Below are 12,396 nucleotides of genomic sequence, written 5' to 3'. Positions count from 1 at the left end.
TGGTTGTATAAACTTAACCAGCTCTATGTGCCACAATCTGGTAATCATTTCCTGCTCATCTATGAAGCACATGCCTCTTCGTGCAGAGGGAACTTTGGCATAGCCAAGACCATTCTCAATCTTCAACGCCACTTCTACTAGCTTGTCTTACCCAAGCAAGTGGAAAGATTCATTCAAGCATGTTCTCTATGTTCACAAAGCAAGTCGTCAAACCGTAAGCATGGTTTGTATTAGCCATTACCAGGTCCCTCTCATCCTTGGGAATCCATTTCCGTGGACTTTTTAAGTGGTCTTCCTGCTACCTTCCACAAACATGATGCTATATGGGTAGTGGTCTGTCATTTTCCAAAGATGGCTATCTTTCTCCCTTGTCATAAGACTATCTCTGGTGCTCAAACCACAAATCTCTTCTTCCAACATGTTTGGCGACATTTTGGTTTGCCGAGTAGCATTATTTTTATCACGACTCTCATTTTCTCAGTACATTTTGGTGTACTCTTTGGTCTTTTTTGGGTTGCCAACTTTGTTTCTACACTTCCTTTCACCCGGGAACGGATGCACAAACCGAAGTTGTCAATCGTACTTTGGTTCACCCCCTTTACAACTATTTTTCTAAAAACAAACAATGGGATACATATTTGCACATCATTTAGCATAGTTACAAAAAGGCCACACACTCCTCAATTGGTTTCTCATCTTTTGAGGTTTTCTTTGGGTTTCAACCAAGTGTGTCATTTGAGATGCCACTAACTATCACCCCTTCTCGATCTGCACATCAAAAACAAGAACAAAAATCAACTCAAGATATCATACACTCCATATCTCAATGCCAGACTCAAGTCAATGACGCTTTGCAGGTGTCCCAGCGAATGCCCTTGTATTTTTAACCTGAAGATCATGTATGGCTCTTGTTGGACAAGCAATGCTTCAAGGGCTAGAACCATAAGTTGCACCCTCTATGATATGGCCCACAAATTGTTCTAGAACGCATTGGAGAAAATGGATATTGCTTTGACTTGTCTTCCCAAAGTGGCATCCATGATGTGCTTAATGTTAATAATTTCAAGCTTTTTGAACCACCCCTCCTTGAAGAATCTGCCATAGTTCATCATCCGGTGGATAATAATCCACGTGGAGAAGAAACCCTGTGACCGAAGAAATTTGAAGAAATTTGTTTGCAGTGAAATTGTCCACTGCAAAAGAGAATTATTAGCATTTCTGATGGTCAAGGGTTCGAATCAGAGCTCCGATGCTTAGGAGGTAAAATGAAATGAAATGATATTTTAAGGTCCACGAGACTAAAAATAGTCTATGAGACCATTAGTTCCGTGCTTTTCGCTTTTTGCATTTCAATCCTTTTACAATTCAAATTGATGATGAACTAGCCCAGCCTTCCAACAATCCCCTCGTTAAAAAGACAATGCAAAGAATTTGATGCTAACATGTTTGCATAACTTTCTTTGATGTCTTTGAATGCACCACATTCCAAAATGAAATGTTTTTCCAATTCCACACCTCCAATATGCAATCTATACACACTCGTTCTTCCCAAACTTCTTAGGCCTTTTCCACCGTCCCCTTTCACACCGAAGTTGATGTGAGTTGGTCCTTAATCGAGCAATAAAAACCTTTGCCCTCCACGAAATGCTAGCTCCAATGAACTCTTTTTGTCTTAGCTCATAGGTAAGGTTGAATTCCTCAATATAATATTTCTTTTTTCTACCCAACTCTACGAAACTAGATCAATATTTTTGGATAATAGGTGAAAGAATATAATTGGTTGTAAGTGGAAGATTATAATGGGTTGTAAATAAAAAAAATTGACAAAAATTGAGAGGTCGACGACGAAGGTCGGTGGGGATCCGTCCGCTAAAATAATGCCTTCGGCATAAATAAGGTCTGAAACTCTGGAGATGGATCCCGTTATCAGCGCAACATTCAATCGCGTGGCCAAAGCAGCAAATTGTCACCGCTCACGTGCTTTCCCTCAACTGTGAAGAAGTGCAAGGTGAAATCGTGGGAAGGACAGTCATCATAGCGTACAGCCTTGTCATCGTCATCCTTAGTGTTAGGACCTCCAGTTGCGGGTGCGACGGGCGCCGGGCGGGCGATCGTGCACGGGCGCGGGCGGGCGCGCTGAACGACGATTGTGCGACGGTGTGCGGTCACTTTGCAACATAAAATGCAACGAAACTATGGACGACGAGAGACACTTGGGCAAAAATGCGATTAAGTGTTGAGCCTTTATATGCGTTGAAAGGAGGACGGTTGGAGGGCAAGCTGACCTTGCAAAATCCCCTTTTGATGGCATATGTTAGTAGGTTTGGGGGTCGGCCATGGGCTGCACACCCCATGTAAACCTGCGTTAAGGATGGTATAAATACAAGTGTGTGGGAGCTCATTGCATCAACATAACTTCGCTCATCTCTCATACGCATAGGGGTAAAAATACCTGCGCAGTTTTGGAGTAGGATATGCATACCTCATGCGTAGTCCAGTCTAAGTGCGAGGTGGAAGTATCTTGCGGTTTGAGGTGTGAAGGTTCAGTTGTAAGTGCAGGGCTTGGGTGAAGGTTTGAGTGACCCGGTGAGCACTCCTTCCCGTGCAAGTGTGCACACGATTATAAAACAGGTTACTGTTGTATTGTAAATTTGACTAAGTGTAGACTTGGTTTGGAAAGGCACACTCGTCTGTTGTAAACTAGTATTTTGATAATATATTGTTGGGCAGACTTTCTGGGAGTTGCCCTTCCCTTTGTACTTGCTTATTGTTGATGTTCTCGGTTTATTGTTCATGGTTAATAATTGAGAATGGTCTTCACTAAAGTATAAAGGATAATGCTTTATTCAGTTGCAAAAACATAAGCTAAGTATGTTCATGTTGAAGTAGGCGTAGTCCACGGGTGTTAGTATTGTTAAAAAGAAAGCGCTCGGTGGTGCCGCACCTCGCTACAAGCAGTTGGAAGATCACCGCAGGTGTAGGGGCATGACAGTTGGTATCGGAGCTCGGTTGGAGCTGGTGAGCAAAGGTTGCTCGTGACAGTGACAAGGGTACTTGCAGGTGAAGGAGATCGTTTCACACGAAGTGGAATAAGGGCCAGTTTAGGTTGCAGGTGACTTGGTAAAGATGTCTATCTTGCAGAAATTGGGTTATGCATCCTTCGAGGAATTCGAAGGGAGTCTACTTAAAGAGTCAGAAAGAATAAAACAAGGATTTATAGAATGTGGCAAAAGGTTGTTTGAAACAAAGGATGCTCTTCGTGCCCTGGTTAAGGAAGGGATTTCTGATGAGGATAGAGGGGAAGCTCTTCGACTTGTAAAGGAAGTAGACTTGATTGAAGCAGAACTCAAGGAGCTCAAGATAAGAAAGGAATTGAACCAAGAGGAAGTGAGGCATCTCCTAGCCTTGAAGAGGAAGGTTGAAGCTGAGGAAGAGCTTCTTCAACCCGGTTGGGCAATGGAGCAAGGTAAAGTTGCAGATTGTGCCATTAAGGAAGAGGAAGCCGTGATGATCAAAGATGTTGAAAACATGACTACGATGGAGGAAGAACTTGAGGATGATCAAGTTGAACCAGGATCGTGCAGTTTGTCAACATGTATGCATGAGGTCACTCACATGGAAGAGCCTCATGATGATGAAGTAAGTGATGATACTTGTGTTTCATTTGGGCATTTGGGAGATGGGCCGTGTGCAGGAAAGGGCAAAGCCAGTTTGCCAATGCTAGGGAGGATCTCACCATGGATGACTATGATGGAACCTTGTATGGAGAAGCAAGGATTGTCAACTGTTGCAGGGCTTGTTGGGGCTACTTGTGACCTTGTGATGAAAGGTGCAAGGACCCGGAACAAGGATGGAACTTGATGATCGTTGTGGATGATTGGGTCATGCTTTAGCCACATGGAGAATTGGCTAAGTGCCCGGCATGACTCATGGACAGGTTGAGGAGGGCACACACTTGTGATGTTTTGGGTGGACTTGTCATGGCCGAGACCAAGAGCAAGTCTTGATGGACACTTTGGTGGAGGAGCTATGATGAAGGGACTCATGACATGATGATGAGATGGTTGGGTGACCGAGTTCACTAAACCGAAGATCGAAAACTTGGATGAGATGGCCAGATGTTGTGATGTGTCTACTTGGTTGGACTACATGGGCAGCTTAGTCATGGACATCAGGTTGGAGACTTGAAGACATGAAGCATGGCAGACCTATGCAAGGACATTGTGTGGAAGCACTTGTAGAGATGTCAAGGGACATCCAAAGAGGAGTGCTAAGGCAGGAATGTTATGCAGGAGGACTTGCTAGTGTGACATGGGAACTTGAGGATGGCACATTGCAGATGATGAAGAGGACTTCATGGACCTGAATGGGGCACATCGAGAGTTGATAAGATTGAAGACTTGGATGGACTTGTGAGCAGCTATGGAGCATTCCTACTACATGGGGAGCTGAGGCATATTGTATGCTTGCTGAGGTGTTGATTGGGGATGGGTTATGGAGCTCATGAGGACATGAGATTGTTGTGACTTTTAGGGACTTCATACATGGTGGACTTAGAGGATTCGATGCATTGAGGAGCTGAGGTCAGGAGACTTTGATGCAGTATGGGATGCATACTTTCAAAGTACATGTATGGGCATGGCTTGGAAGAGTGACTTGATGTAAAGGATCGATATGAGGCACTTTGGGGTGATGGAGTTACAATGATGATGATGATGCTTTGGTGATACACTTGAGCATGGGTTGAGCCGAGACTCAACTACTTTCTATACATGGGAGCTGATTTGATCAAGGATCATGGGCAGCACATGGATAGGTGAGACAAGTGCATACTTGTTTCTATGGAGACTTGAGGATGGCACATTGCAGATGATGGAGGGGACTTCATGGACTTGAATGGGGCACATCAAGAGTCGGTTTGATGAGATGATCTCTTCATATGAAGGAGACACACACATAGACAACATATTGCAGATGACAGTGGTTCTACATATGTTGTGGTGATGTTTGCCTTATGTGGAGGAGACAACATCATGGATGATGGTATGTTGTCGAGGACGACAACGATTTCAGGTGGAGGAGAATGTTAGGACCTCCGGTTGCGGGTGCGACGGGCGTCGGGCGGGCGATCGTGCACGGGCGCGGGCGGGCGCGGGCGGGCGCGCAGGCGAGCGCGCGGGCGCGCTGAACGACGATTGTGCGACGGTGTGCTGTCACTTTGCAACATAAAATGCAACGAAACTATGGATGACGAGAGACACCTGGGCAGAAATGCGATTAAGTGTTGAGCCTTTATATGCGTTGAAAGGAGCTACGGTTGGAGGGCAAGCCGACCTTGCAAAAGCCCCTTTTGATGGCATATGTTAATAGGTTTGGGGGTCGGCCATGGGCTGCACACCCCATGTAAACCTGCGTTAAGGATGGTATAAATACAAGTGTGTGGGAGCTCATTGCATCAACATAACTTCGCTCATCTTTCATACGCATAGGGGTAAAATACCTGCGCAGTTTTGGAGGAGGATACGCATACCTCATGCGTAGTCCAGTCTAAGTGCGAGGTGGAAGTATCTTGCGGTTTGAGGTGTGAAGGTTCAGTTGTAAGTGCAGGGCTTGGGTGAAGGTTTGAGTGACCCGGTGAGCACTCCTTCCCGTGCAAGTGTGCACACGGTTGTAAAACAGGTTACTGTTGTATTGTAAATTTGACTAAGTGTAGACTTGGTTTGGCAAGGCACACTGGTCTGTTGTAAACTGGTATTTTGATAATATATTGTTGGGCAGACTTTCTGGGAGTTGCCCCTCCCTTTGTACTTGCTTATTGTTGATGTTCTCGGTTTATTGTTCATGGTTAATAATTGAGAATGGTCTTCACTAAAGTATAAAGGATAATGCTTTATTCAGTTGCAAAAACATAAGCTAAGTATGTTCATGTTAAAGTAGGCGTAGTCCACGGGTGTTAGTATTGTTAAAAAAAGCGCTCGGTGGTGCCGCACCTCGCTACAAGCGGTTGGAAGATCACCGCCGGTGTAGGGGCGTGACACTTAGCATCTAGTTAAAAGGAATACATTGAACTCCTTTACCTCTCTTTTATTTAGGGTGGAATTACAAGTTTAAAATGTAAATTTTTTATTATCAAGTTCTCCAATTTTTTTTTCCAAAATACCAAATCCATATCATAAAGATTTGATAAAAATAATTCCACAGATTTCCAATGAAATCTTTAAAAAACCAATAAAAACTCTCAAAGCCCAAAATAAAATGACTATATACTTAAAAACTCATAAAATAAATAAATTAGAACAAAAAACAAGTAACGAAAATAACCATTTAGCTCAGACCTTATTATATTATATCACAAGATGCGGAAACTTGAATCAAAGATGAAACTGTAAATTCTAAGTAGAACCAATTAATTCACTGTCAGGAAAACACTAAAGAATAGAGGAGACCCCAGTTAGAACAAACTGGGTCACTGTCACGAAAACTCGGCACAGCTGTTCGCATCCACAGAGAACCAGTAAATATGAAAATCAATTTTCATAGGTTGGTAAAAAATAATATAAATTCAAATAAAACAAGATAAGTATAATATAACTTTAATAACAATAAAAAGCAAGAACAAAGGGTACGAAACACTCAATAAAGAGTGAATTATCAAATGCTACAGATTTAAATATGTGTCATCGTCAATACGAAAGGCTAGTCTCTAGATTTGATAGATGAGGACTTGAATGAACGGTTTATTCGGGAGATATTTCTTAGACTCTGACAACAACATTAAATCACTCAAATTATGAGTGGTACGAAACACCAGATAGGTGGATTATCAGAGGTTAAAGATGTGAATACTTGTTATAAGTTAATACCTAGATCAAGGACAGAGTGATGGTTTTCATCCTAACTGACCAAGCCTCCCAAGTCATCATTTAAAAGTGAAAGTTAGTTCAATTTTTTTATTATTTATAGTATTTTTTAATACAGTTAATTACATTTAAAAATAATATTAATTTCTTTTCTTCAAAATACATTATAGCTAATAGACTTAGACATGCTAAATATTATTTTTTAAATAATTTAATATAACTTTAAAAAATGTTTGAAATTACATAAACAACCACTCTACAAATTTTTCTAAATTATTAACAAAATTTTCAAAAAAAAATTGTTATTTAATATATATATATAATTTTAAATATTTTCATTTTATTTTATAATCAAGTTAGAATTGATAAAATAAAATAAAAAACTTAAAAATAAATAACGCTCTAAAATATATATAAAACATCATATAAAAGACGAACCGTAAAAAAAATTAAAATTTACTAACTGATAGGAATACGCGTCAAATTTATACCTAGATATAACGTACTCTAGAAAAACTTTCAAGATACCTTGGTCATTTAGATAGAGTATTAAACGACTGACTCTATTGCCTGAACGAGTTGCTCTTTAATGCCCCTGGATTAAGTAGCAGCTCAACATATCAGAAATTCCAGAAGATGAGAATATAAAACAGCGTAGAGCGACAAGAATGCCCTGCGGTCGGGGCGATGACCATGAAGATGAAACCACTAATCATGAGCCTGTTACTTGCCCTAAGTGTGCCTAGGCGTATGCTTCTCTCAGTGCCTGATCCGTACACCAATACCGTTTCAAGTTATTGCGGGAATGGTAGTGAATATATGAACGGTAGCGCCTTCCAGCGTAATCTAAACGAGGTTCTGCAAATACTGGTGACGGATATTTATTACAGCGCATTCGATTTTTCTAGTGTTGGTGATGTGGGATCCAACAGTGCTGTTTATGGACTTGTCCAGTGCAGAGAAGATTTAGGTCCCTCTGATCGTCAACGCTGCGTAACTACAGCGAAGACACGGCTTCTTCAGGGATGCAGGGGCCTTTATGGATACATTCAACTAAACGGCTGCCTCTTACGTTACGAAAATCATTACTTTTACCACGAATCTAGGGACACACCAGGGACTTTTACTACTCAAGTTTGGTCTTATTGTGGAAAGTACGAAAATACAAACGGTATCGCCTTCCAGCAAAGTCTAAACAAAGTTTTGGAATCATTGGTGGAGAACGCTAATCCCACAGGATTCACTACTTCCAGTGTTGCTGAGGGGGCAAACAACAATAGTGCGGTTTGTGGGATAGTCCAGTGCAGGGGAGATTTAGGTTCCTCCGCTTGCAAACAGTGCGCATCGACGGCCAAAGAAATTATTGTTGACCAATGCTACAATACTTCTGGGGTCATTCACCTAGACGGCTGCTTCTTAAGCTACGGCAATAATGGTCTTTACGACTATCTGGAGAATATGCAGATTACCCCATCAGAGGTTCTTTGCAACAGTGCGAAGAGCAGTCAACCACAAGTGTTCAAAAAAACTGTGAAGGTCCTGCTCTCAAATATTATCACTGAAGCTCTGCGAACTCCCAAATTTTTCGCTGCAAATTTTGTGGGTGTGCCTTCAAATTTAACAGGGCATATCTACGGCTTAGCGCAGTGTTGGGGACATCTGTCCCAAACAAACTGCAGATCATGCCTAACATCTGCCTTGGAATATATATTTTTATGCCGAAGTGGAGCTCGTGGGGCTCAAATCGCACGTGACAGATGCCATTTGCGATACGAGGTTTTCGAATTTTTCAACACTTCCGTTCTCTCCTCAACACCCCAAAGCGACAGTCCTCGTTTGCCAGGTATGTTCCTTCATATAGTTAACAATAATGAGTATATAATGGCTCTATAACGTTTTCATTTTCCCCAACTAAAGCATAGCCAATTTACTGAGATTTCTTGTGCAAATTCGCAGAAAGCAAAAATGGGAGCAATCTCTTGACGAGAAAGGGCCCTCCAGCATCCAGTATTTTCTTTCACATATCTTGCAATGATTAGGGTTATATTTGTTTTGTAAAGATTTCATTTTAGTGAATTAAAACACTATTTACTGAGATGTCATGAGAGCGTTTGCAGAAGGCAAGGTTCTTGGGATAACACTGGGCGTAATAGATGCGGTCATTGGATTTACTATAACCATTGGCCTTTGGATGTGGTATTTCTCATTTAGCCGAAAAAGTCGGGACCGGATTTATGGAACCCAAGGCCCTGAAATAGTTCTGTAATATTTCAGTGTTATGACCAAAGATGCGGCTGAATTGTGTGTCCTGTGAATTGTTTCTCTATTTCTTTACTGCATGAATATATACATACCCTCATGTTATTATTTTTGCACAGAAGTAATCATATCTGAAACTATTATCAATCCGGAGCTCATTTTCAAGTACGATATTTTGAGAGAAGCTACTTCTAACTTTGACATAGAGAACAAGCTTGGCCAAGGAGGTTTTGGATGTGTCTTTAAAGTGAGCATTTAACAATTTATTCCATAAAGTATCCGATGAGAAATCATATATTATAAAATTAGTTCGACTAACGATGCAGTAAATTAACAGGGGGTTCTACCGAACGGCCGAGAGATTGCAGTTAAGCGACTGAATCTAGGTTCACAGCAAGGCGAAACTGAGTTTGTGAATGAAACAAATCTCATCAGTCGTGTTCAGCATAGGAATCTAGTGAAATTGGTTGGTTGCTCCGTTGAAAGCTCAGAAAGACTACTTGTTTACGAATACCTCCCAGCCGGCAGTCTTGACAAGCTCTTATTTGGTCTCTTCTCGTCCTTGAATGACATAACGCTGCTAATGTTGGGCCTATTTTATTGGAGTTTACTTCTAAGTTCTATAGCTAGTTAATGCTTTTACTATAACAGTATAACTGGATCATTGTTTGCAGATACAACAAAACGACATTTACTTGACTGGAAAGAGAGGTATAAGATCATTGTTGGAACAGCGCGTGGGTTGGCATATCTTCATGAGGAATCTGAGATTCGGATCATTCACAGAGATATTAAAGCCAGCAATATTTTAATGGATCATAAACAGAGACCCAAAATAGCAGATTTTGGGTTAGCCAGACTCTTTGCGGAGGATCAGAGCCACGTTAGCACTAGAGTTGCAGGGACTGTGTAAGAGCTCTCTCTACCGTTCTGTCTCTCGAGGTCCCTAACATCATTTAATAAATTACAATGTAACACGAACAAATTACGATTCATATAACATCTGAATAGGGATCATATCATTTTGACACGGTTAAAATTAGATGGAGATTTGCGTACATTGTGCAGAGGCTACATGGCCCCGGAGTACGCTTTAGCAGATGTATTTAGCTTTGGAGTGCTTCTACTTGAGATTATAAGCCGAAGAAAGAATCAGAGTTCCGCTGAAGATGACTTTCTCATCGAAAGGGTATGGTTCATGCGGATTTCATCTTTATAATCCTCTGCAGTATTATAATCCCCTGATAACTAAATTTTTTTGTTTGTTGATGTTGACCAATCACCAGACATGGAGATTGTATAAAGCCGACAGGGCTTTAGAAGTTATGGATCCTACATTGGAGGGCAGTTATTCACGGGAGGAAGGGATTAGAGTGGTTAAAATTGGTCTTTTGTGTACGCAAGCAGCTGCAGCGTTGTGGCCGTCCATGTCCCGCGTGGTGTGGATACTGACAAGTGACGGAGAACATCTTCTTTCGCCGACAAAGCCTGCTTTCGTAGATGTGGAGAGTGTGGGCGCACCTGACTTGACACGTCCCCACGTCCATTCTGCAGCTGCTGCTCCTTCATCTAGTGTTCTGGAGCCCAGGTGATTATGCGCAACGCTCCGGGGTTTCTCCATCTCCTTGTATTATTGGCCGTCTCCGTCTGTTACTGTCTTTATAGTCTTGGATCTATAGAGTTGGAAATAGCCCTTGCCGACAGTCAAAGCCCCTCTCCCAAGACTGTCTTAAAAGACTGTCTTAAGAGGCATTAATGGATCTATAAAGCTGGAAATAGCCCTTGCCGATCCGCATAGCCAGATAAAAAACAAACATTGCAACTCATCAGTGCTATTATTCAAGGTGTAGATTGGATGTGTCCCTTCACACGTGTGATTCATAGATGTAAATACGTACTATCCAAGGTGTAAATTGGACGAGTCTCTTCACAGTTCTGTTTCATTCTTGAATTAGGAGATTTAAATATGTACTATCCAGTCTCTGAAATATAAGATTGAAAATAAAAAACTCTGGGTACCGACATCAAATATCAAACAATGCAAATCATCTGTAATATTTTTGAAGGTGTAAATGGAATAAATATCCTCATTGCTGTTACATAGAGGAGATAGATTTCAGTATGTGCTCTTCAGTGTGCGAATTTGAATATTTAAACATTAAGTTGAGTTTATTTATTTTAAAAATAAATGTCACACACCATTACTGTACTAAATTTTTTTTTTTTACTTTCCAACATAGAATTATGCATATATACTAGGTTGATATTCTTCGCATACCTCACAATTATAATATACTACTGTTTGCCCAGCATTACAATCAAAGTTTACATATTGTAACAATCATATATGGTATGTATACCTCTACCTGCTCATGCAAGGGTTAATAATATCTCCCTATATGCATTTTTCCATACCCATGGTTCGATAATGTTTATGCATTGGATAAGCTTTGGTTTGTGGTGAATTTCTAATATGCGGGTTACAAATCCAAAGTGTATACAAGGTACAGTAAACGGTTCTCATTCTTAAATGTTTTGCTTTATGGCATTTACTATTCATGAGCTGGTTTAAGTCCCCGAGGGAGCTGAAGCTGTGGCGTTCTGTCCGGCTCCAGCGCTCATCTAGCTGGCTTGATTTGCGTCGACCATTTGGCTTGATGAACGGCCAGCCAACAGGCCGTCATGTGCCATTGCGTGCCCGGTGCTCCAAGCGCCATACGGCCTGACATCTCGGGCTTACCAATTCGCGCTTGTTTTTCCCGGTTCTAACCTGCTGATCGGACGATGGTAAACAGGCTCGTTCAGATCTAGGGCTATTATTGAGCCACGAGGCGGAGAGAGAGTTTTGAAGTATTTAAGAGGTGATTCTCCTTCCGGCTTGTTTCTTGTTTTCATTGTGGAGCGATTGTATGCCGCCTACAGCGTTGTGGCGCTCTGCCTTACCCTCAAACCTTCCGTCTCCAAATAATCGGCGCACAACAGCATGCCTCCGCTATTCTTCTCGGTATCAGGTATAATTTCCTTCTTAATCAGGTCCCGCTTCTCTCTTTTCATACTTGTAATTTGCCAGATGCATGAGCCTCCGCGGCTCCAGTCATGGTTACAGTCTCTGCTAGCTCGTTTTATTTTCTCTCAGTGTTTTGTTCAAGGTTCTCAGTTTATGGTTTTAATGTCATGCTCAGGAGGATGGCTCGACGACTAACCAGCGATGATGGGAGACTTCTCCACTCCTCTGCCAACCCAAAATCAGGTAAGAGTCATGCGTTACCAGAGACCC

General features: G+C 41.6%; 1 protein-coding gene across 1 annotated transcript; it reads left to right on the top strand.

The window, feature by feature from the left end:
• Positions 1–3,126: 3,126 nt before the first annotated feature.
• Positions 3,127–11,845, top strand: LOC149240151 (cysteine-rich receptor-like protein kinase 2). The gene is made up of 9 exons (XM_089370081.1): positions 3,127–3,466; positions 7,624–8,703; positions 8,817–8,867; positions 9,239–9,366; positions 9,457–9,667; positions 9,794–10,028; positions 10,188–10,308; positions 10,406–10,707; positions 11,683–11,845. The coding sequence occupies exons 1-9, from the start codon at positions 3,127–3,129 to the stop codon at positions 11,843–11,845; spliced, it is 2,631 nt and encodes an 876-aa protein (XP_089226207.1).
• The last annotated feature ends 551 nt before the right edge of the window (positions 11,846–12,396 follow it).

Source organism: Pinus tabuliformis, chromosome 8 (assembly GCF_031772625.1).
Source record: "Pinus tabuliformis cultivar Carrire ecotype Pingquan chromosome 8, CPIR1, whole genome shotgun sequence".
Lineage (NCBI taxonomy): Eukaryota > Viridiplantae > Streptophyta > Pinopsida > Pinales > Pinaceae > Pinus > Pinus tabuliformis.
The sequence above is the reverse complement of the archived record's forward strand: the minus strand, read 5'-3'. Positions and strand labels throughout refer to the sequence as shown.